The sequence below is a fragment of the Equus caballus genome, chromosome X, assembly GCF_041296265.1.
Source record: "Equus caballus isolate H_3958 breed thoroughbred chromosome X, TB-T2T, whole genome shotgun sequence".
In the NCBI taxonomy this organism is placed as follows: Eukaryota; Metazoa; Chordata; class Mammalia; order Perissodactyla; family Equidae; genus Equus; species Equus caballus.
This window is the reverse complement of record NC_091715.1, coordinates 140,897,248-140,920,411: the sequence shown is the minus strand read 5'-3', so window position 1 is coordinate 140,920,411 and position 23,164 is coordinate 140,897,248. Positions and strand designations below refer to the sequence as shown.

The window sequence follows — 23,164 nt, the reverse complement described above, 5'->3', positions numbered from 1 at the left end:
AGAAAGAACACCGGGTTACAATTCTCATTAGATTCTTTATTTACTCTCTCAGAATTTTGCATCATGGTTATAAACAGTCGTTTTTATCTGTCACTGGTCATCTGTGAGCTTAGGGACCTGGATTGTCCTTGCAGTGCTCACAAAGTACACATTTGTAATCTGAGGAGCCCTTGTGCTCCTCGTCCTCGTCAGGGGCCTCATTTGAGGACATCACTGAAAGGGCAGCCAGCAGGATGGAATAACAGGTGTTGTATAAGGACATCACCGAATCATGATCTGGGTAATGTGGGGGGCTGGTGGGTGGTTCCCCTGCGCCCTCCCTTCCAGCAGTAGCCAGGGGCACAAACATACTATTCCTGGACGTGCCCTCCCCACTTGGGCTGCCTGGCTCACTTCGGCGACCATTTTCCAGGGCACATCTCACAGAACAGATATCAGAACACAAGAACCACCAATTGCCACTGGTTCCCTGAGCTTTAGGGGCTTCCTTCTGGGCCATTTCGTCAGCTGCTTTGGTGGGTTCATTGTGACGGATTCGTGGGGAGCGCCTCGTAGCTGCTACCTGCTTCTTTCTCTTTGGAGTTGTTGCGCTGGTCCCAGGCTGAGCGATAATTCTCAGGTCGCCTCTTCTCCGAATGTTCTCGATGAGCAGAGGCTTGTCTTTCTGAAATTTGGAGTTACGGTACATCTGAAATGAAATCAATCCTGTTAGTCATCCTGGGAGCAAATATTCACACCACCCCCCCCACAATCAGAATGGTCTTGTTTTCCTGGGGAGAAAAGATCTTTTTAACTTGCTGGCAAGTTTCATTTTGCCCTGGAACCTGAGCTCACTCAACATACATAATACCTAGGTTAAGGTGCATCTATCTCCTTGACATTAAGTAACCTCTCAGAGTCTTTTGTCACACCTGCAGATTACCTCTGAGGGGGTTGTCGTTTCATAGGAACAACTATACCTTCTCATCTTTCCATAAGTAAAGTCTCAGGTGAAAAAAAGTTATCCTCAGAAATTAAGCCCTTTCAGTGCATCATTCATCTTGGTCTACTAGGAAGATGTTCGAGGGACGGAGAACATGGGAAACAGAAGGACGCTCTACTTTACCATGATTCTCTTGTTCCCTGAGAATGAAGAGTGAAGCGAAGGGTCGTTTGGACGAATTTTGCTGAAGCCGTAGAGATTCAGTTGGCGGATAAAACTCTTCAAGCTGTCTGTTTCAAAAATTCTCCCTGGGCCTCTCTGGTGAAGAATCTCCCTCTGGAAAAGATCCTCTTCAATGATCACGGTGTCTCCCTCGTCATTCCAGCGCACAGACGTGAAGGCGTCGTCCTCAGCTACCATCCAAAGCTTTCTTGGGAAGGAGAGCCCGAGAAGGTGGTGGTTTTCTTCCACGTGGACGGTGCCTTGGTTTGGATCCTGTGGTCGCGGGTTGTCTTGGGGGCCTGGATCTTGGCTTATGGCTTGGTCACTGTGGGTCTCCAAAATCTCCCTTGAATCCAGATTTGGATCCAGGGATGAATTAGATGGGACCTCTGTTGCTGGCTCTCCGTCACCTGATGGGGCCTGCTTGACTTCATCTATCTGGTCGGTACTCTGACTAGCCATGGAGCTAGTCTAGGTCACGAGCATTTTCTGTCCGAGACCAAATCACTGAACTCTCAGATCAGAAATGCCTTTGGTCAGGGTGGGGATGCCCAGTAAATACTGTCCACAAAATTCTAGAGTCTCTATAGTGGGGCAACCGGGTGCTTAAGTCATCGTTCTCTTTAGTTGTCACATGATGTCACAAGGGTGGCTCACAGCTGGTCTGGAGCAGGAGCCCTGGCCAAGTGTGGGGGAGGGGAGGGATGCAGTGTCCCAGCTTCTCTCTTTTCTAAAAGGAGAGAAACTTCTGGTTCAAGTTCCCAGAAAAGACTCCGGTCAGTCACCAGGCACATTGTTTCATGGGGCTGGGCCCTGGATGGGTTGAGAAAGCATGATCCTATCTCCACTCCCACCCCTAAAGACGGGTTGGGGGACCTGTTGCTGACCTCTCTGGTGTGCTCAAGGGCCTGGCCCTGGTTAGTCCTAGCTTGGCTCCCACCAAGACCAGGCGGGTCAGATGGACCCTTGGGGGACTGTGCTTCCCAGTAGACGGTGGTCCCTAGCAGGCTTATTTGCCTAGTCTGGGTTGATAGCCCCCTCTTTCTTCCTCTCGACCCCACTTCTTGCTTTGGTCTCTTCCTGCTGCTCCTGCTGGTTGGTTGGTCCTGCTCAGATGGACACAAACAAGGAGTCTTGCCCCTGGGTCAAGTTGTCCCCAGAGTAGTGCTGTGCTGGAGCACAGTGGGAGTGCTTCTGATGATCCTCAACCTCAGTGTCACCCAAAGCACCTCAGACAGTGTTACCCACAGCACCGGCGTGACGGTGGATGGCCACATCCTCCACTGTGCTTGGGAGGGAGTCTCCTCTTGAACTCTACTTGCCCCCAAATCTCATCCCTCTCCAAATCACAGTAGGATTGTCTTTAGTTTCCATTTCTTCGCCATAGAAACTCTTCTGGTTGCCCTGGATGAGCTCACTTTGGGAACACCTGCATGTGCCCTTTTCAAATCACCTTACCCAGCTTCTCGGATACAGCCTCCCTGGAGGCTTCCTCTAAAGCCCTATTTCCTTTCTGCTTTAGAGTGGTTTGGCTTCTGCTCTGCCAGATTTCTGGCCTCTCACTTCCAAATTGGATCTCCTCTAGTACTTCCCCTTTTAATTCCTTCATTTGGGGGTTTCAGCATCTATTCTGTTCTGTTGAGACAAAGCATTTCACTGACTCATTCCCCTGAGCCAGCCATGCTCTCCTTGCCTGAAGTCCACCTCCACCCCTGACCTGTGTGTTCCTCCCCTGCCATTACCTGGATGGTAGGTCCATTGAATAATTTTGTATGCTCTTGAGTTAGATACTTTTCAAAGGGCCTCCTTTACACAGACTCACTCCCAAGGAAAATTCCTACTCGTTTAGCTAGACGTGAGTAAGGAAACCAATGTGAAGATACTCATCACTGTGTATTTGAAAATAGATGAGAGTCTGGGTGTGGAATGGGACAAAACCCAAATGAAAGTCATCCTCATCACACAGGAGAGGATAGGACAGGGATTTTGGTGATAAGTGTTCTCTAGATGTTGTGGACAAATTTGTCCTTAATATTCACTCTGCATCTAGAGATAGAGTGGTACCATAGGAAGGCCCTGTCTTCAAGGATCCTAGGTGTTTGTCCTCGCTGCCACTGAGTAGGGTCATTTGCCCTCTCTGAGGGTCAGTCCTTTGTTTCTAAAAGGGGAGTGCAAAGAGGGTTGGAAAGAGAATCTCCCAAGATGCCTTTCAGTCTGGGGACTGCAATCCTTAATGGAGCCCCCAGGTCAACATTTGGGCTTGATATGTGGTCTTTGTGGTTCTAAACAGGTTTCCAAAGCATTCATTGAAGAAGTCCATTTATCCTGTAGGGGCATGCCCTCAGAAGCTAAAAATTTTAATGGAAGCCATTGGTGGCTTCTCAGAAGGGGGCTCCTAGAGTCTTTGGATGAACAGCCATCTCCCTTCAGTTGCACACCAGAGTATTTTTGCCTCAGTGAGTTCTGTAAAGACTGAGAATGAAATTTCCTTGTGGCCTGTGCTAGCTCATGAACTCAGCTGATGACCTATACAAAGGGATTGGACTGTTTGGTTGGAGAAGAGAAAATGTCTTGGGAAACCAAAGTCTGGCATCCTGCAGAGAACCAGTATTTACTTGATATGATTTAGACACTCGTATGTCCTAAGTCTTCCGTAGGACCGTTAGCTCAAGTCCTTTGTTTCAAGAGACACCGAATTTCCATTGGGGTTAAGAATCTAGGACATGAGGCTCATCTTGTCCTCTGAAAATGAAATACCCATGGTGCTGACTTCAGCCTAGTTGACGAAAGGCATTATGGAAATGGCTTCCCTTGACAAAGTCTTCTCAGTCCCAGAATTTCAATACTTGGCCCTGTGGCCGCCAGTCCGACAGTCTTTATTAGGTACCAACCATGCTCAAGACCCTTTGAGAGAAATGACTGGTTGGCTCTTCAGTGCTCCAGAGGCCCCAGAGATGACCCATAGGTGTCACTGCATTATGGACCAAACCCCCAGAGTCAAGTGGCTGTAGCACAGCATGGCTGATTGAGCTCTGAGGACAGCCACCCCAGAGGGAAAGTGATTTCAGTCTGGACTCACTGCAGGTTCTGCTCAGCCTGCAGCCAGGGAGGAAGTGCGTAGCTCTGGGCTATGGGGCCCAAGGCCTGGGGCCGCCAAGGGGCAAGCCTGGCTGTGTGGCCTTTTTGCCTTCCTCTCTTTCCAGCCCTCATCGCTCAGGAGGTCCTCGAGGGTGCTGCCTCTTTACTGATCTCCCTCCCTCCTGGGCACCAGCCGTACCCCTGCAATTGGTCTACCTCACACCTGAGGTGTCTCTCTCAGCCATGGCTCAGACACAGGCCCTCATGACATCCAAGGCATGCCCTTTCCAGTCTCCCGGCCACTGCGTTCCTCTTACCTACTCAGGCTTCTGCCAGCCCAGAGGCCCTCCAGCCGCTTTCACTCACCATCTTCTGAGCTCCAGCCCCACTGGGCCCCTGGTGCTATTGTTTGACATACTGGGAGCTCCTGTCAGGAAAGGTCCTCCTGCTACTCCCTCTGTGGCAATGCTCTTCTCTGTCCAGAGGCCCCTCAGCATGTCAGGGTCCCACTCCAAGACCTCCTCAGTAAGGCCTTTCTCCTATCCCAGGTCCCCCTCACAGCTCCTTCCCTGGGGTTCCCACAGCCCAGCTGCCATGTCCAGTCCCAGTCATAGTGCCCCTGCCCCACTGTGATGTTCGGTGCATCGGTCTCCTCCTCCAGACTAGGAAGGAGGACCTTGAGCATGAACATGGCAGAGACCATCATGTGAACCCGGTCCCCAGTATGCATGTTGGAATGAAGGAAGTTCTGTGTCACCAGGAGCTGGGTGGGGTTTAGTGTCCTTGAACACAGCTCTGCATTGTAACAGTAATGATAGGAGCAGTCGTGGAGGACGCAACCTCCTGCGTCACAGTGCCTGTGCAAGTGCTCTGAGGGTCTGTGCCATTTGCTCTTCAGCACAGTCCCTGGCAGGTACCAGGAAAGGCCCAGCCTAGGCTTGGCAGATGGAATCACAGGCCCAGCTTCCACCCTGAGGAAGAAGTAGAGCTGGAATGGGGCCCACAGCCTCACCCCCAGAGGGGGCCCTTCTTTCTGCCGTGAAGCCACTGGCACACTGCAGGACAAGCACCAAAGGAGAGTCTTTGTTGTCTGGTCACGTCTCATTCTGTAGTGGTCCAGGGCTAAGAGCACGCCAGGGAACGCGTCCTTAGAGGCTAAAAATGGCACGGGGACCACTGGCTGAAATGTGCCTTTCTAAAGGATCCATGTGCAAGCCTTGTTAGCAGTCGGCCTCCCCTTCTTGCCTTAGACAGGGAGGCCTGGATTCTAGGGATTTCCACGAGCCTTACTCTCCTTTAGGGACGTTATCCCGGTAGGAATTGTGGTGTTAAAGTCAGTCTCAATCAGTCTCTCTCTCTGGTGTAAACTCTTTGAGGATTGGAAACAGAACAAGTCTCCTGATGATTTTTGCTTATTGGAGCCCCTGGAAATAGGAAGACAACTTGGGAAAGAGAGGCCGTCTCAAGATAGAGATAGACTTGTAGAGCTTTAAAAAGCAGTGTTCAGGTAGTGTTATACAAATGATCCAAGGATGGATGACCTGTGTATATGGGCCCCTAGGTTGTATATTTCTTGACAGCAATCTGCGTCCTGTTGGCTTAAAAACCTGCCAGCCCCCAACCCAAATTATCACATGTCCAGTTATTTCACACGGTGCTCATACTAGTGGATTTTTGGCCCTTTAGAACCTGCCAAACCTCAACACACATCTGCTAAGAAAAGATAAGATACAGCCTTGTGGTCCTAAGACCCAAGGCCACTCCCCGAGCTGCTGAGTGACATTGTTTTGACATGTGGGCCGCCTCTCTGATGCCTCTCTCCTAACAGCTCCCTTGCCTTCCCCCCTTAGCCCGGTCCTGCTGATGTAACAAAATACCACAGACTGGGTAGCTTAGAAACAACGCAAATTTATTTCTCACCGTTCTGGAGGCTGGAAGTCCAAGATCAAGGCGCCAGCATGGTGGGGTGAGGGCCCTCCTCCTGGTCCCTAGCTGCCACCTTCTCACTGTGTCCTCACATGGTGGAAAGGGCTGGGAATCTCCCTGGGACCTCTTATATAAGGTGACTCCCATCCATGGGGGCTCTACCCTCATGATTTAAGCACCTCCCAAAGGCCCCACCTCGTAATACCATCATCTTTGTGGGTTAGGGTTTCAACATATGCATTTGAGTGGACACAAACATTGAGACCATAGCGCTCCCCTTCTGATAGTGCCCTCCTGACCCATAAACCCCAGGATGATCTCATTCTGTGAGGGACTCCCCTCTAATGCAACCCTGTTGAGGCACCATCCTGTAAATCTGGTGTTGTGTTGCTGCCTCTCCTGGTCATCTCTTCTTCCTGGGTCAGCCCCCAATCCCTCAAAACCCCTACAGTTGGCTAATGAGCTCTTGTGAAATCACGTGTCTGACCCTTAGAGGCTGATGATCATCTGACCTGAGGTGTGTGTTTTTCAGGCGTCAATTGGGAGGGACTCTAAGGCTGACAAGGCAGAAAGGGCTTAGGACAGCTTGTCACTTGGACCTGGACCTTCGTGGCCTGGCCTTGCAGCGTCTCAGCTTTCCTGCTGCTGCAGAAAAGCCACTGATTTTCTTTTGGACCTCAAACTGACAAATCCTAATTGACCAACTTTAACTCTAAACTAAAACCTAAAACTGCCCACGATGGCCTCTTTGAGCCTCAGCATGAACTGTGCTGGACGGAAAGCGGGCCAAGCTCAACGAACAGGTCTTGGACTCTGGGACTGTTGTGGATTTGGGACGCCCCTCTGTGGGGCCTGAATCTGTCAAAGCTTCTTGAGTGCTGTCCTGCACCATCTGGATCTTTTGCAGATGCCCGCAACAAAGGGCTTGATATCAAATGGGACCAAGTGAGATGGAGCTGCTCGTGGGCACTGCATTTCCGAGGTGGATGATTGCACTCCTAACTTGGGATGCCTGTGCAAGTTGTACATTGGGGGCAGGCCCATCATGCGGACTGGGAGCCCTCCATGCACACCAGACAGATTCCACTCAGACCCCCTCTCAGGACATTCCTCTGCCTTTGACTAGACAGGTTGGTCGCAGTTTGCAGCAAGGACTGACTGCCTGGCTGTTTCCCTCACCTTTCTCCTGGTGCATGCACCAGGCAGTGTGAGTGTTAAGGGAGCTGTCCCCAGAAAGGCCTTGCCCTCTTCTCCACCCCTCACTGGATAAGCAATCAGGATGAAAAGGGTTATGTAAATCCGTTTTGAAAATCATTGAAATGTTAGGATTTCATCCTGACCACACCCTGAATATGACATGTCTTTCTGGCTCACTTGTATGACAATGTTTGTCTGTGAAAATGCCTTTGACCCTCTTGCATACAATCCTTCCAGACAAAAGGATCTGGGGGAGAAGAGGGGATGATGGAAACAATGTAAATTTGATCACTGTGTGGGACAGGCTGATTTTGTAATGATGGAGGAAAAACAAATCCCGACACTGAGGGATATGTGGTGCAGGGGAGAGCTTTTTGATCTTGGTTTTCCAGAACTGCTCCTGGAAGCTTTGGCCTCCTCCTGAAGGAAAACTCACCATGCTGCCTTTGCAAGCTGCTGCAAGTGATGGAATCCAAACGACTGCTGAGCCTGGGAGCACACCTGACAGCACTGAGTATGACACAGCCCGGGGTGGGGCCAGCTCTGGCACTTTCCGCTCAGAACAGCTGCACCACACGTCATCGACACTGGTCATGGACAGCTAAAACTGTTTGGAACAAAACTCCTTCGCCACACTCTCTGGCTCCCAGGGGACGCCCTTGTGGTCCTCTAGCTAGGAGATGGGTCTCTAATCTCCTGACAGTACTGTGCACTTCCCTTCAATGGGTCTGACTTGCTGGCCAAGTGGCAGGAACAGAGAGAGAGAGTATGGAAATTAATAAAAGAAACCTTAACTAAATTGAATTGGAGTCAGGAAGGCCTGTAGGGGGAGCTGTAAGGTCCTATCATATGTCCTCAATGACACCAAAAAGGAAGAGGTGGATTCCTGCACCTTGGACAGGAAGTAAAACTACTTTACTACTGAAGGAAGATTTCTCTCCTCATCCAGCAACAGCCCAGCCAATGAGAAATGCCACAGCTCAGCCAATGAGAAGCTATGCTGCCCTGAACTGTTACTTCCACCGAAGGATTTTCCTTTAGAACAGCCTCTCCCTACTTCCCCTTTTTCTCTATAAAAGCACCTCCCCCCCTCTTCTTTTCCGGATTTGCCTGTGGTTTGCTATAGCATGCACATCCCAAATTGCAATTCTTTTGGCCATTCCTGAATAAACTCATTTTGAGATAAAATAACAGGCAAATTGGCTTTTTAAGTTGACAAGAGAAATAACAGAAGGGATTCCTCTCACACTTTGGGTTCCCTCTGGCTTCTTTCAAGTTTTCTTTCTCTTTGATTTTCTGCAGTTCGAATGTGATATGTCTGGATATAGATTTCTTTTTTTTTTTTGGTTTTTTATCCTACTTGGTGTTCTCTAAGCTTCCTGAATCTGTGATTTGATGTCTATCACTAATTTGGGATTGTTCTCAGCCATTATCACTTCAAATATTTCTTCTGTTCCTTTCTCTCTTTCTTCCCCTTCTGGCATTCCACTACTGCATATGTTTCACCTTTTGCACTTGTCCCACATTTCTTTTTCAGCCTTTGTTCTCTTTACATTTCAGTTTTGGAAGTTTCCGTTGATGTTTCTTCAAGCTCGCTCATTCTATCCTCAGCTGGGTCCAATCTATTCATGAGCCCATCAAAGGCATTCTTCATTTCTGTTCATCTAGTGTCTTTTTTTAATAAGATATATTTTTTTATTGCGGTAAAATAAACATAACATAAAATTTATCATCCTAACCAGTTTTAAATGCACATACCACTTCTTATTGTTGTACAACCATCACCATCATCCATCTTCAGAATTCTTTTCATCTTGCAATACCGAAACTATACCCATTAAACAATAACTCCTCATTCCACCTTTTCCCAAACCCTGGCACCTATCATCCTACTTTCTGTCTCTATGACTTTGACTACTCCAAGTACCTTGTGTAAGTGGAATCATACAGCATTTGCCTTTTCGTGTCTCGCTTATTTTACTTAGCACCATGTCCTCAAGTCTCATCTGTGTTGTAGCATGTTGACCTAAAACAAACAACCAGTTATTTTACCAGAAAAATGGATTCATTCGGGAACAACAAGGAACTGCAATCGGTGACATGTGGTCTGTGGCAAACCACAGGCATGTCCAGAGAAACAAAGGAGGAAAACATTCTCTTATGAAGTTGGGTGGGGCTGTTATATACAAAGAGTCCATTGGAGAAACTTGGAAGTTCGAAGTCTAGTGAGTTTTCATTGGTGAGTTATGGCCGTCTCTCATTGGCTGAACTGTTGCTAGACAAGGAGGAATTCCTTCCTCCCTTCCTTCTGCTGGGGTAGTAAACTATATCACTCCCTTTGGGAGATGCAAGGTATGTCTCCTCCTGTTGGGGTCTGTAGTGTGCACTGAGAGGCTCGTGCATGACAGATCTCTTCTCTGGCCCCCTGACTCCATTTAAAATAAGATTTCTGTATATTAATTTTCACCAGAATATGTCAGGATTTCCTTCCTTTTTAAGGCTGAATAATATTCCACTGTCTGTTTATACCACATTTTGCTTATCCAGTCACCTGTTGATAGACACTTGGATTGCTCCCATTCTTTTAGTGTCCTGACTCTCAATTTCAACATGGGGTGGTGGTGGTGGGTGGGGGGGTTCTCACACATACAAGATATTCTCAGACACCAGAAGGGTGTCCAAGAATTCAACTCAATTCCGACACTATCTACCTGGAGACAACATCAGATTCCACAGGTTAAGGGTTCAAGTCCTATAAGACTTCCCCACCTGCCGCTTAGATGCCAGTTGTAAACCCGGGTTGTTACCTGTGCTTCTCATTGAATGGCTATAGGTTGGAGGTTCCAATGACCCCCTCCAACTCAGGGTGCCAATTGCAAATGCAGGTTATTATGTACTTCTGACCAACTGGCTAGGAATCAGAGGTTCCTACGCCACTTTCCTCAGGTTAAACTAATTTGCTAAAGTGGTTCACAGAACTCAGAGAAACATGTTACTTACTAGATCACTGGTTTATCATAAAAGGATATAATTCAGGCACAGCTAAATGTAGAGCTGCATAGGGCAAGGTACATAGGAAGCGGCACAGAGCTTCCACTCCCTCTCCGGGCAGACCACTGTCCTCGAACCTCTATGTGTTCACCAACTTGGAAGCTCTCCAAACCCTGTCCTCTTGGGTTTTTATGGAGACTTCATTACATTGTCATGAGTGATTAAATCATTGGCTGTTGGTGACTGATTCAACCTCTAGGCCCTCTCCCCTTCTCAGGGGTTGGGAGAGTGGGACTGAGAATTCCAACTCTCTAATCATATGCTTGGTTCTCCTGGCAATCAGCCCACATCCTTGGGTGGGGTCCAAAAGTCAGCTTATTAACATAAAAAGAGTTACCTCTGTTGCTCTCAACACTTAGAAAATCCGAAGGGATTTGGGAGCTGTGAGTCAGAAATGCTGGACAAGGAACAAATATATATGAGAAATATATGTTGGTCATCTGAGTGGCCAAATATGTATTTTTCTCAAAATCACAACGTCATACCCACATTTTAGCTATTATGAATAATGCTGCTATGAACATGGGTGTACCAATATCTTCTTGAGACTTAGCTTTCAATTCTTTGGGGTACATACTCATAAATGGGATTGCTGGATCACATGCAAATTCTATTTTTAATTTTTTGAGGAACTGCCATACTGTTTCCCACAGCAGCTGTGTCATCTTACATTCCTACCAAGCGTGCACAATGGTTCTAATTTCTCAACATCCTCCCCAATGGATGTTATTTTCTGAGCTTTTATTTGGGGCTGTGGGGGGGACAGTAGCCATCTGAATGGGTGTGAGATTGTATCTCGTTGTGGTTTTGTTGTTTTTTTTAAAGATTGGCATCTGAGCTAACAACTTTTGCCAATCTTCTTTTTTTTTTTCTGCTTTTTCTTCCCCAAATCCCCCCAGTACATAGTTGTATACTTTTTAGTTGTGGGTCCTTCTAGCTGTGGCACATGGAATGCCACCTCACTGTGGCCTGATGAGTGGTGCCATGTCTGCGCCCAGGATCCTAGACCAGGATCCGAGCCAGCGAAACCCTGGGCTGCCGAAGCACAGAGCGCAAACTTAACCACTCGGCCACGGGGCTGGCACCCCTCATTGTGGTTTTGATTTGCATTTCCCTAATGATTAGTGATGTTGGGCATCTTTTCATTTGCTTATTGGCCAACTGTATATGTTCTTTGGAGAAATGTCTAGTCAACTCCTTTGCCCATTTTTGAATAGGGTTATTTGGTGTTTTTTGTAAAAGTGAGCTATATCTATATGTGCTGTCATGGGAATATCCTGCATTCATCTTATTAAGTGGCAAGGAAAGTGATAGATCAATATGTATGTCATTACCTATGTACGTTAAAAATGCCGCATATTTCATAGCACATTTACGTATGAAAAAGCCTAGAATAAGCTTTGAAATAGCGTACAGCAATATATTATTGGTGGCGAACTCAGAGGAGGGGGCTGAATTTGGGAAGAATTTTGTAAAGGGTGGAATTGTGATTTAGTTCTATTTTAGAATTTTTTGCAACAAGAATATATGCAATATATGTAATATATAATATATGCAATATATAGTAATCTTTATATTATAAAGTATTTTTATAAATCTAACAACAGCAAAAGTAGCTATGTCAATTAAACTTACTGCTAGTGGGGGCAACAGACCAAACCTGACATTTCAAAGGCTAACGCAAGAAAAGTGTGTTTGTTGTGCACATAAATTCTGATGTGGTTTGCCAGGGGCCTTCTGCTCTAGGTGACCCAGGGATCCAGGCTGCTTCCATCTTTTGGTTCCACCACCTCAACACGGGGTTACCATGTTTACTGGCGAATTGAGAGAGAGAAAGAATGAAACTGGTATACTGGCTCTCAAATGCCTGGATGTGACAAACAATGCTTCTGCTCAGGTCTCCCTGGCAAAGGGTTGTCACATGACCCTGCGTAACTACAAGTGGCCTGGCAATGTAGTGACTCCTGTGTCCAGGAAAGGCAGCTAGACAAGATACGGATGAACACTGAAGTCTCTCCCATGACCTGTTACATAGTAGGTGCCCAATACAAAGCAACCATTATAACTTGTTATCACGACAACCGTACTCATTGTGTGGAGGAGTTTCTGAGGTCAGGTTTGCCTTGAAATTCTCTGAAGTGTTAAGTGCCTACTATGCAACAGATGCTCTCAAATACAGAAGCACATCTCATTGTAAGAGGATCCTGTCAATCTCAGCAGGGAGGGTTAGCCTTCTTCGCTCTATGGCACTTTTCTGCACTCCCTTTGCGATACCGTCTTGTTGACAAAAATAATCCACAACCAATCTATAAATGAAAATTTGGGTGAGTTTATTCTGAGCTTAAATCTGAGGATTATAACCCGGGGCCTTTCTTCCCAAAGGAAGAAAGGGCACCAAGGAAGTGGGGTGCACAGACTGGTTATATACCCCCAGAGAGGATGTTTCACATAGGATTGAAATGTCCCTTTTACAATAGTCGCGAGACTGCTCTGTCGGCACAGCGATTGATGGAAACAGCAGGTAGGCCTTCTGTCTCAGTGAACACAGCAGGGTGGCAGTCTGTTGTCTCCAGCTGAGTGGTCACAGGTGAGCTGGGTGGTCAAAGGTGAGTGCAGCAATCAGTTCCAAGCCTAAGGAAAAATGCTTATCTCTAAGGAAATGCTAATGTGGGGGGAAGTTGCACCTTTATCTCAAGGGCCTTTGTTCTGGCCATAGGAAATGTCTAAGCAGATATGCAATGGGTGCTCAACAGCCAGTCAGGCCCTTTTGGAAAAAAAAAAAAACAAAGTCAGGCCGAATTAGGTTTACACCAAATGGCTTCCTCATATATTCCAATATATCCTATTACTTGCCATTTTTATTTGTCAGTCTATAATCTCAGTAGGCTTCCTTCTGATGCAGGGGTGAAATCTTAGCCTGTGGGTCTCGTCTACCCTCCACATGACTGAACTTCCCTGAACAGCGGCATAGGTGCCCCCAGGCTCACTGAAAGCCAGGACTGTCCTGAGGGGCAGGTACCAGACAAGACACAGTGGGAGAATGGTTGTTTTATCTTTGTAAGTTTGACCTAACGTGTCCACCAGGGAACCATTTCTCACCTCCTAGGAGGATTCCAGGGTTCGTAGGAATTCAGCTTCAGTGGATGATTGCTCCTCATCTACCGCTTGTGATGAGGCGTTAACTTCTGACCACCTAAACCAGCTCTTTCACCTGTGTAGGTGTTCAGTTCCCAGCATCAAATAAGGAGCCCGTTAAAGTCCTACTGCAAAGACCAGGATGGCTTCACAAATCCTTATGTAACTTCAGGGTTGTATGCCAGGTCCTAGTAGTTTATAGGTGCAATCAGACTCTACTCACAGCCCATTTGGCAAACAGCGAGTGTGTCGAACGCTCCCAGGGAGGGATGACCAGTTGTCTAAACGTCACAGTCCAGAGTAACCTTTCTCAGGAAAGCAGCTGTGGCTCTATGACAGGATCGAGGGTGAGCTATGGGAGGGCACGGGGACCCCTGCAGGGAGTAGGAATGCTCTGTGTCACGGGGAGGGCAGGAGGTCCTGTGCAACCTTCAGGGAGGGCGGCAGCAAAGACCCTGTCAGCCAGCCAGGTTCCAGAGTTGGACAGGAGGGCCCATGGGGGAAGACCAGGAGAAGGGTGCTGTCATGTGGAAAAGTGCTGAGACTGGACAGAAATGGAGACGCCCGGAGGAAGCAGCCCTCAACAGACCTCAGGCCATCCCCAAATTGTATTTGATCCTCATTGTTGCCTTCCTTCTTTAGGCCTGCTTTCACTACCTGGGCCTCAGGGTCCTAATTTTGTCACCTGAGAGACATCATGGAGAACTGGGAAGAGAAATGAATGAGGAGTCAGAAGGTGGGCCTCAGGCTGGGATGGGTGGCAACAGCGTGGGCTCTAGATGAATCCAGACCGTTGTCTAGTCTGTCTGTCGCTTACTAGCCATGTGATCCTGGGAAAGTTACCAAGCGCTATGACCCTCGGGCTCTTCCTCTGCGAAGGCAGTGGGTTGGTGAGCCCTGTCTTGTAGGACTGCAGGAACAGATGGGATGTTTGAAAACACCTGGCACAGTGCCTGGTACACATGGGAACTTTGAGGACTGGCACTTATTTCTAGGATTGTTTTGATCCCAGACCTTCCACTCTCTCCTCTGGGATTTTGTTTGTTTGTTGTCCAGGTCGTATTAGAGAACATGCAGCTCAACAGGACACGAAATAACTAATCAGCCAAAAAGGATGTTTCACAAATGAAACTCAGTAGATCTTCCCAGCTAGAGGATATATGTGAAAATTCGGGGGTGGGGGAGTCTTCCCAGCTGGATGGAACACAGAGCTCCTAGAAACAGAGTCAAGGACCGACTCCTTGCCTCCCTCCAAGCTGCTCTTCATCCAGACCACTACTTCCTTTCATTTCACCCCACCAAAATCTAGCCCTTCATTACAATTGGCCAATTAAACTCAATTAAGATTAACACCTAATTTATGCTGTGGGCTCTGGCTCTCCCAGGCCTGGGAGAGGAGTGCCAGGCCACTGACTTCTGGGAAACACTTCAAAGGAATGTGATCGTATTTCTTGGGAAATCCATGCAGATGGATGGCTGTCAAACACCATGTTCTTCACTGTGTTCAACTGCAATGAGACAAGAGCCCAGGACACCTTCCCTTCCTGCCCAGGAGGAGATTTCTCTCTGGTTACCCGTGATCCCTAAGAAAGTCTTCAGAGAAATTTTCCAGTTCAGACTTGCCCCTCAGCCCTAAGACACACTGTGAGTCTGGCCATTGCCACCACCAAGCTTCATGACAACCAACTCCCACAGAAGGAACTGCAGTTTCCCGAAGCCCCACACTGCCCTGACTCAGGGCGTTTACACGTGAGCGCGCTCCCCTGGGGCTGCACCACCTCCCACCTTCTTTGACTTGTCCTGGAGGGGACACCTCACCACCTTTCTTCTGGGACTGCCGCTCCCAGACTCTCATTCTATGGGTGTGGGGGTACCCCCCCCATCCTGCTGTCCCCGAAACTGACACAGGGCCTTCCAGAGAGCAGAGGCTCAGCAAAAGTCTGGGGAAGAAATAAGCCAGTGAGCAGGGGTCTTATTTATGCAGATTAAATTTCTCCGACTTACTCGAATCAACCCAACAAATCCGGGTATACATATTTCTTTTAGTTTGATAGAACGACAGACGAGAAGGGCTAAGAAGCCAAGAATTAAGTACCTTCTACATTTATTTCTTCACCTTATCAATTTGACGGCTAAGTTCTTTCACATTTCCAAGAAATTCCTGTTCCAGTGCCATGTCATCCAGTTCAGATCACAGACTATGATGGAAGGTGCCCTAATTACTTTTACAAAATGGCAAAACTCTTACTCTTGGACTGGATAAGTATAAATTCATATGTGATCAATGTCATCACAGACACTGAAGCAAATTAAACTTTCTATTAAAAGGAACAACATTTGAAAAATTCCTAATGGAAACCAAGATCCATCTCCAGGATACATCACAGAGGACAGGAACCCACAGACGCTATCCACCGTGTCCTCCCACCTCGCCCCTCCACTACTTAGGACACTCACTGCTCTCTGTTGAAACACACAGTGAAGAAGTGGCCTCACTTCATGCCCAGCAGGAGAAGCTGCTGGACGTGGGCCTGGACCGTGCCTGGCTGCCCTCGGGCTCAGGCGCCTCTTCCTCATCACTCACAGCCTCTTCACACAGGTGGAGGAAGGGACTGGGATCCCTGCTACTGACCCTGAGCAAATACTCCAGGACTTTCATCTTGCTGGTTTCAGCGTGGGCCCTGGGATGCCACAGGAACTTGTAGCATGCAGGATCGCTGCTGGGCACCTGCCGGTACTCCACGTACTGCTCCTGCACCCAAACGTGGGTGAGCAACTCCCTGGGCTCCCCATAGATGAAGTGCTCCCTCCCGGCACGCACCCCCATGACACTCAGTGCTTCCCAGATGCCCTCCTCAGGGGGGCAGTTGCCCTCCAGGAGGATGACGCCCAGGAGCATTGCCAGGAGACCAGTCCTGGGCATGATCTGCTCACCTCTCAGCATTCCATCGTAGGTGAGACCCAGTGTGGTGACCAGAACATAGGAGTGGTCGCTGGGGTCCACTTCCTTCACATCAACACCAAAGACGAGCTGCATGCACTCAGAGGCTTCGCTGAAGATCACAGGGAAGTGGTCCTGGTAATCTCTGAGGACCGTATTCAGCATCTCCGCCTTTGTGGTGGGCTCCTTTGTGCGATACTTGAGCAACAGGAACCCCACCAGGTCAGTGACCTTCAAACGTAGTGCGTCTTGGAGCGAGGAGTCAGTGTCTCCCGGGTCCTCCCATGCGTTTGGTCCCTCCTCATCTTGGCTGCTGGAACCATTGTCTCCGTACTGGCTCCATGGAGTAGCTGCCATGGCAGTCGGGGACGGCCAGGCACTCTGAGAGCCCTGGTCAGGACTCCGGGTTACAGCAGCAGCCACCTCCTCCAGGGTGCTCAGGAAGGGGACAGAGGGGGAGGAGGAGGGGGATATGGCCTCCTCCTCCTCAGCCCCGGACAGCTGCGCATCCACCAGGCCCTGGGCCTCTCTTGGGTCCTGATGGTCTTCCTCACGCTTGCAGAGCTCACCCATCCGACCTAGAGTCATGACGATGTGTGTCCGGCACCCGGCAGGAGCATGGGCAGGAGGTGACTGATGGGGACCTTGGAGCCTGCGGGAGAGAGGGAGTATGAGTGGCCTCAGCTGAGAAACGCACCCTTGGTGGCTCGGACAAAGGCGACTTGCAGGTCTCCTCTTAGGGGTGCTCTCGGCTTCACAGGGATCTGTTGTCCAGGGTGGCCTGTGCCCTAGGGATCTGAGGGAAGAAATGAGGTGGCTCCCCAGGGAGCACCCAGCACAGCCTGAGGTTCTGGTGCTGGTGGTGGGCTGGGGCTGGGTGGGTGGGCTCGGGCTCTGCAGGGTCTCCTCAGTTCTGGTGTCGGGGAACCCCTGGATACACATTCGGAGTGTGTCCCTTGCCTTGACTCCTGGCACTGCCTGGGCCTCTTCTGCTCTGTGACCTGAGGACACAAGCCTTCACCACTGGGTTCCTGGAGCCCCTGTAAGAGGAAACATGGGGCACCTCAGGGTGCAAACTGAAAGCACAGCCCTGGCCACCAGGGCTGATGGGAGGGGTGGGCCGGACTCTGTGAGGTCCCCACTGTTCTGGGGTACGCGGTGCCCTCAGAGCTCACTCAGGGTCCTCACCTTTCCCCTGGCTGGGCTGGACCCCCACCCCTCTGCTGGCCTAAGGCAAACCTCTCAGAACAAGACCACCCACCCATGAGACTGAGCAGAAGGAAGTAAGGGGGCCCCACATCTGGCCACACCTGACCAGGGGCTAACAGGAGGCAGCAAGAGACGAGAAGTGAGACCAAACTCTGTGTGTTGCATCTGTCCTGGAACGAGTGGTCTGCTCAGTCTTCATCTCGACACCCTGCATGGCCTGGGTCAACTCCCTCTGTTGACCTGGGGCCACCCTCCTTCAGCCAAGGCCTGGTTTCCCGAAGACACCGGAAGGGGAAGTGAGGGGGACTGAATCCACCCACCGATCCCGGGTGTCCCCATGGCAGACAGCAGGGTAGGGCTGCCTGGGCTGCATGCGTCCTGGGGTGTGGGGTCCCCTCAGTCCTCACCGTGACCCCGGCCAGGGCCTGGGATCCTGCCTCCGCTGACCTGAGTCCAGACCCTCAGACCAAGGCCCTTGCCCCCTTCCCCAGACCACCGACTTGGAAATGAGGAGGGGCTCAGCCAGACAGGCCCTGTCGGGGGGTGCCAGGGCTGACAGTAGGGCCAGGCCAGATTTCCGTGGGCCCCCTCTTTGTCCTGGCAATGGGGGTACACTCACTCCTCCCTCGGGGTCCTTGACTCCTGGAATGTGTCAGCTGACCAGATGTGCTTCCTCAGATGACCTGACGTTGTCCTCACAGACAAAGGTCCTCACCTCCCTGAGCCTCTGAGAGAAACGGGAGGAGGCTGCACATTCACCCCCACCCACCCGCACCCCTGCTGCCATCACAAAAGGTGGCAGCAGGGACCAGCCCCGTGTCCTGGGGTGGGTCCCCCAGACCTCCTGTAGGTTATTCGTCTTTTCTCCTGCTGGGGCCTGCCCTTCCTCCCAGCCCGCCGCCTGGGACAGCTGACATCTCCCGCTTAGACCAGGCCCTCTCCTCCTGAGGACCCCCCACCTTCCCGCCCAGGCTATAAGTGAGCGTGCCATGTGGGACCACCGCTGACTGTTCCTTCCAGGGCTGAGAACAGGGGACAGCTGGACTCTGTGCCGTCCTTTCTTTGCTGAGGTGGGGGGTACCTTCAGTCCTCAGGAAGGGTCCTCACCCTGACACCAGGCAGATCCTGGGACTCCGCCCGCGGCTGACCTGTTGTGCCCCTCAGACCAAGACCTCACCTCCCTGACATCCCCCTTCCACAACCATATGACGGAAGTCGGAGCAGGCCACATCCAGCCCTCCCTGCCTGGGGCCACCCAGGCTGACAACAGGGGAAGCTGGCCTCTGTGAGGTTCCTTCTCTTCTGGGGTGGCGGGAACTTCCATGCCCTCCGTTCCTCCCAAAGGCTCCTTGTCTGGAGTCCGGGCAGATCCGGGACCCCTTCCTCTGCTGACCGATGTGGCTCCCTCTGCTGACCCGCCGTCGCCCCACAGAACAAGGCCTCATCTGGCAGAGCTCGAGGCAGAGGTGAGTGGGCTGCACCACCAGCCGCCACCCCTGCCTGGGGTCTTCAGGGTGACAGGGGCAGGGCCGATTTCAGTGGGCCCCCCTCTGCCTGGGGTGGAAGTCCCCTCAGAGTCCTCAAGGTATTCCTAGTTACTCCTGGCCAGGCCTGGACCCTTCCCTTCTGCTAACCCGAAGTAGCATCCTGCAGGCCAAGGCCACCATGCCACTGAGACCCCGAGCAGGAAGTGGACAGGCCGCCCCTCCTGACATCCTGCCTGGCCTCGCAGGACTGACCACAGGGGCAGATTTCTACTGGGGTCGCCTATGCCTGGGCTGGGGGTGTGCTCAGTCCGCCCACGGGGTCCGGGGACCCCACCCTCGGCTGACCTGAATCCGCAGTCCTAACCCCTCGAAGACTCCGGAGGCAGAAGGCTGGACACGCCTCCTGAGGTGGCCCTCTCTGGGGCCTCCCAAGCCCGAGCGCAGGGCCACAGGGTCCCTCTCTGTCCTGGGGTCCAGGGTCTTCAGCCCTCCCTCGGCGTCTCCCTGGGACTCCAGCAGCCCCTGGGCGTCCCGCTCTGCCCCCTCAGGCGCTGCTCCTCTGACCCAGTCCCCCGTCTCTCTGAAACCCGGATGCGGAAGGGGGGAAATGCCAATCTAGTGATGGCGCCCCGGGGCCTCCTGGCACTGACAGCAGGGGCCTGTTTCTGTGGGGTCACCTCTGTCCTCCCTCACCTTGAGCCCTGGTAGGTCCTGGGATCTCCCTCTGTGGACCTGAGCCCTCACGGCCCTGAAACCCGTGGGGAAGTCTGTGGTGATTGCCTTAGGCCACTAAACCCGGGGACTCCCAGGGCTGAGGGCAGGGATCAGGAGAGACTACCTGGGGTCCTCCACTGCCCTCTGCTCCTTCTTTGACGCCCAGCACAGCCTGGCCCCGCCTCTGCCCCTGAGTCTGCTCCCTTCCCCGAGGCCCTCCCCAGCAGGCTCCTCTGAGGAGGGGGACGGGGGCTCAGCCGGACCACTTCTCGTCCCCCAGGGTCCCTCAGGGCTGACAGCAGGGGCAGACCTGGAACCCCTGGGCCCGGAGTCCTCCCTCCTGGGGCTCCCTGGGCGCCTGGCTGGGCCTGGCCTCCCTCCCTCTGCTGCCCTGAATCCGGCCTCGCTGAGTGAGGCCCTAGGTGTCCACAGACCTCCAAGGCGGAAGCCAGGGAACGTCACATCCGGTCACCATGGCCACGGGTCTCCCGGGGATCCTCTCCTTGACTCTCGCTCGCCCTGGGCCGCAGCCCCGCCCTGCCCCCTGAGTCTGTGTCCCTCACCCCCAGGCTCTGACCCCCTGTTGGCTGCGGAGGGGGCGGGTAGCCCTCGGCTGACAGTCCTGCCCTGGGTCCCGCAGAGCACACAGGAGGGGCGCGGGGCTTCTGTGGGCCTGTGCTCTGGGGCGGGGGCTGCCCTCCCGCCTCCCTCGGGAGGGTCCTCGTCCACCCTGGCTGAGAAGGGCTGCCATCCTGGGGAAGGGCTGGATGGGGGCTGTCGTGCCCAGGGCCGAAGGGGTTCACGGGAGAAGCCCCCTTCCCGTGGGGTCTCGACACCAGCGAGCCGGACTCGGCGAACCATTTCTTTTCGGGATTGTGTTTGTCCTGTCCAGGCTGAGCAGCTGCGGGGACTTTGGGATGCTCCTCCGGGTTTATGGCGACCTCCTATTGCGTGCTCAGTGCAGGGATTTTCACTCATTTATCCTCCTTCCTAGTAAGAAATACATTGTACATCTCTGCCCACTGCGGGAGTCTGTATCTACATCTAGAACACATTTGTAGCTGATATGTGCTGCTAGACTCGTGTGTGGACATGGCACGGGAGTATGCACCTAGGCACGTGTATGTTCCTATTATGTCTTTATAGCTATATGTAGACTATATGTGTGTATGCTTATTTGATGAAAGAATGCCTTCTCTTCATGTGATTGGCTGTGATACTGCCTCTTCCGTTTCTTGTGTATTCTTTATATTCTCTTAAAATGAGAATCTTTTGAAAGGCCAGTCCTCACCGGCTAAGATGGTTTCAGGCCGTTATTAGCACAGACTCTGGACTCAAATGCCTTAATCAACCCATCTTTCCCGCTGCCCTAGTGTTGCCCCAGGGCCACTGGCCTGTGTGGCCTGAGGGGCTGCTTCAGATGTGTGCAGTGAAGCAGGAGCAGAAGTTTGAAGCCTCTCCTCTTCCCCAACCCTTCATCTGCATCTATGCAACCTACAGCCCCTCCCAACTTGACTGCCGCTGCCCACGCCCCCACCCAAACACAAGTACCAGCTCACTGCAGTCTTCAGTCTCCCCCAGGGCTTTCTCCTGTTTGGTTGTTTAGTTATCGTTGTTCATATTGTGTGTTGCTTTTGAAGACTTTATTTAGAGCTTCTTAGGTGCACAGAAAACTGAAGAGGAAGGTACAGAGATTTCCCACTTACCCCCTGCCCCAACACATTCATTGCCTCTGTCATTATCAACATCCCCCACCAGACTGGGACATTTGTTATAATTGATGAAGCTATACTGACACAGTGTATTCCCCAATGCCCATCATCTACATTATGGTTCTTACTTGGCTTGTACATTCTATGGGTTTGGACAAATGTATAATGACATGTGTCCATCGTTAGAGTGTCATCCAGAGGAGTTTCACTGCCCTAAAAGTCCCCTGTGCTCTGCCTCTTGTGCCCTCCCCTCACAACCCCTGGCAACCACTGCTCTTTAGATTGGCTCCATCGTTTGCCTTTTCCAGAATGTTCGTATAGTTGAACTCATACAGTAGGCAGCCTTCTCAGATTGGCTTTCTTCATTGGTATTATACCCTTAAGGTTCTTCTACGTCTTTTCATGCCTTGATAGCTCATTTCATTTTTGTACTGGATCATATTCTATTCTCTGAATGTACCTCAGATTATTTACCCACCCACCTACTGAAGGGCATCTTGGTTGCTTCCACACTTTGGCAGTTATTGACAACGCTGCCCAAAGTATCTGTGTGTATGTTTTTGTGTGGACATACGTTTTCACCTCTTTTTGGTAAATATCCATACGATTGCCGGATCATGTAGTAAGAATATGTACGTTTGGTTTCATAAGTAACTGCCACACCGTCTTCCAAAGTGGCTGTACCACTTTGCACTCCCATCAGCAATGAGTGAGAGTTCCTGCTGCTCCAGCTCCTCCACATCCAGCATTTGGTGCTGTCAGTGTACCAGATTCTGGCCATTCTAATAAGGCAATGGTTATTATGTGCGTGTGTGTATTTACTTTCATTCTCCATTCTAGGGCTTCCCAGGGCTGATTTTGGGAGTGGAAGACAGAAGTCCCAGTTTGCTTGTCGTTTCGGCCCCTACAGTTTTGAAGCAGAATTGACATCTTTGCACTATTCTGCTCTCACTCGAGGAACATAGCATACCGCTCCCTCTGGGAGGACTTCTCTTACCTGAATCAATCAGTAAACTTGTATCATTGTGTTCATAAAGGTCTTGTGTATTTCCGTTCAGCTTCTTCTTAGTTAAATTTCGGATTTTGTCGCTGTCACGAATGGAGTATTTTCTATTACTGCACGTTCTAAATAGTTTTTGCTGTGTTGTGGCAAGGCTCTTGGTTTTCCTATGGTCGTGATCTGCCGTCCACTCTTTCTCTGATGTCTGGTTTTCATTTGAATATTTGATGTGCCCATTCCTCTCAATTTTCTAGAAAGTTGATGATCATGTCACACGCAATAGTAGCTCTTTCTTTTCAGTGCTCAAACCTGACACTTATTTGGACACCCATGGCTCTGGCTTTGTGTTCCAGTGCAGCTTCAGAAAGGAGAGTGATACCATGTATCTATGTCTTGTCTCTGACAAGAGTGCTTCCAGCATTGCACACTTCAGCTTGTTTGCTGTTGCTTTCAGGAAAGGGAAATCCCCTTCTCATCTTATACTGCTAAGAGTTTTTTTCTATAAACTCGTGCTGAATTTCCTTCAAAGGATTTTTCTGTACCCGTTGATGGCATCAAAGATTTTCTCCC

At 50.7% G+C, this 23,164-nt stretch overlaps 2 protein-coding genes across 5 annotated transcripts; both read right to left on the bottom strand.

Moving 5' to 3' along the window:
- Positions 1-15: 15 nt before the first annotated feature.
- HSFX4 (heat shock transcription factor family, X-linked member 4) lies at positions 16-1,730 on the bottom strand. The gene is made up of 2 exons (XM_070257426.1): positions 1,106-1,730; positions 16-688 (listed from the first exon to the last, which is right to left on the bottom strand). Exons 1-2 carry the CDS (start codon positions 1,604-1,606, stop codon positions 110-112), a joined length of 1,080 nt encoding a protein of 359 aa, XP_070113527.1. The 5' UTR covers positions 1,607-1,730; the 3' UTR covers positions 16-109.
- A 13,888-nt stretch (positions 1,731-15,618) lies between these two features.
- Positions 15,619-20,339, bottom strand: LOC111771547 (melanoma-associated antigen 8-like). 4 transcript variants are annotated; one of them, XM_070257429.1, is made up of 5 exons: positions 20,007-20,339; positions 18,301-19,126; positions 17,783-17,948; positions 17,433-17,512; positions 15,619-17,124 (listed from the first exon to the last, which is right to left on the bottom strand). In XM_070257429.1, exon 5 carries the CDS (start codon positions 17,058-17,060, stop codon positions 16,029-16,031), a length of 1,032 nt encoding a protein of 343 aa, XP_070113530.1. In that variant the 5' UTR covers positions 17,061-17,124; positions 17,433-17,512; positions 17,783-17,948; positions 18,301-19,126; positions 20,007-20,339; the 3' UTR covers positions 15,619-16,028. The 4 variants fall into 4 exon arrangements, with proteins under 4 accessions (XP_070113530.1, XP_070113529.1, XP_070113531.1 ...); XM_070257428.1 differs by having other exon boundaries at positions 18,301-18,408; positions 20,007-20,325; XM_070257430.1 differs by lacking the exon at positions 20,007-20,339 and having other exon boundaries at positions 17,783-17,851.
- Between the last annotated feature and the right edge of the window lie 2,825 nt (positions 20,340-23,164).

Coding starts and splice junctions, on each gene's coding strand:
- HSFX4 (XM_070257426.1), bottom strand. CDS start 1,606: ATGGCTAGTCAGAGTACCGACCAGATAGATGAAGTCAAGCAGGCCCCA. Junction 689..1,105: donor CAGGGAACAAGAGAATCATG/GTAAAGTAGAGC, acceptor ATTTCATTTCAG/ATGTACCGTAACTCCAAATT.
- LOC111771547 (XM_070257429.1), bottom strand. CDS start 17,060: ATGACTCTAGGTCGGATGGGTGAGCTCTGCAAGCGTGAGGAAGACCAT.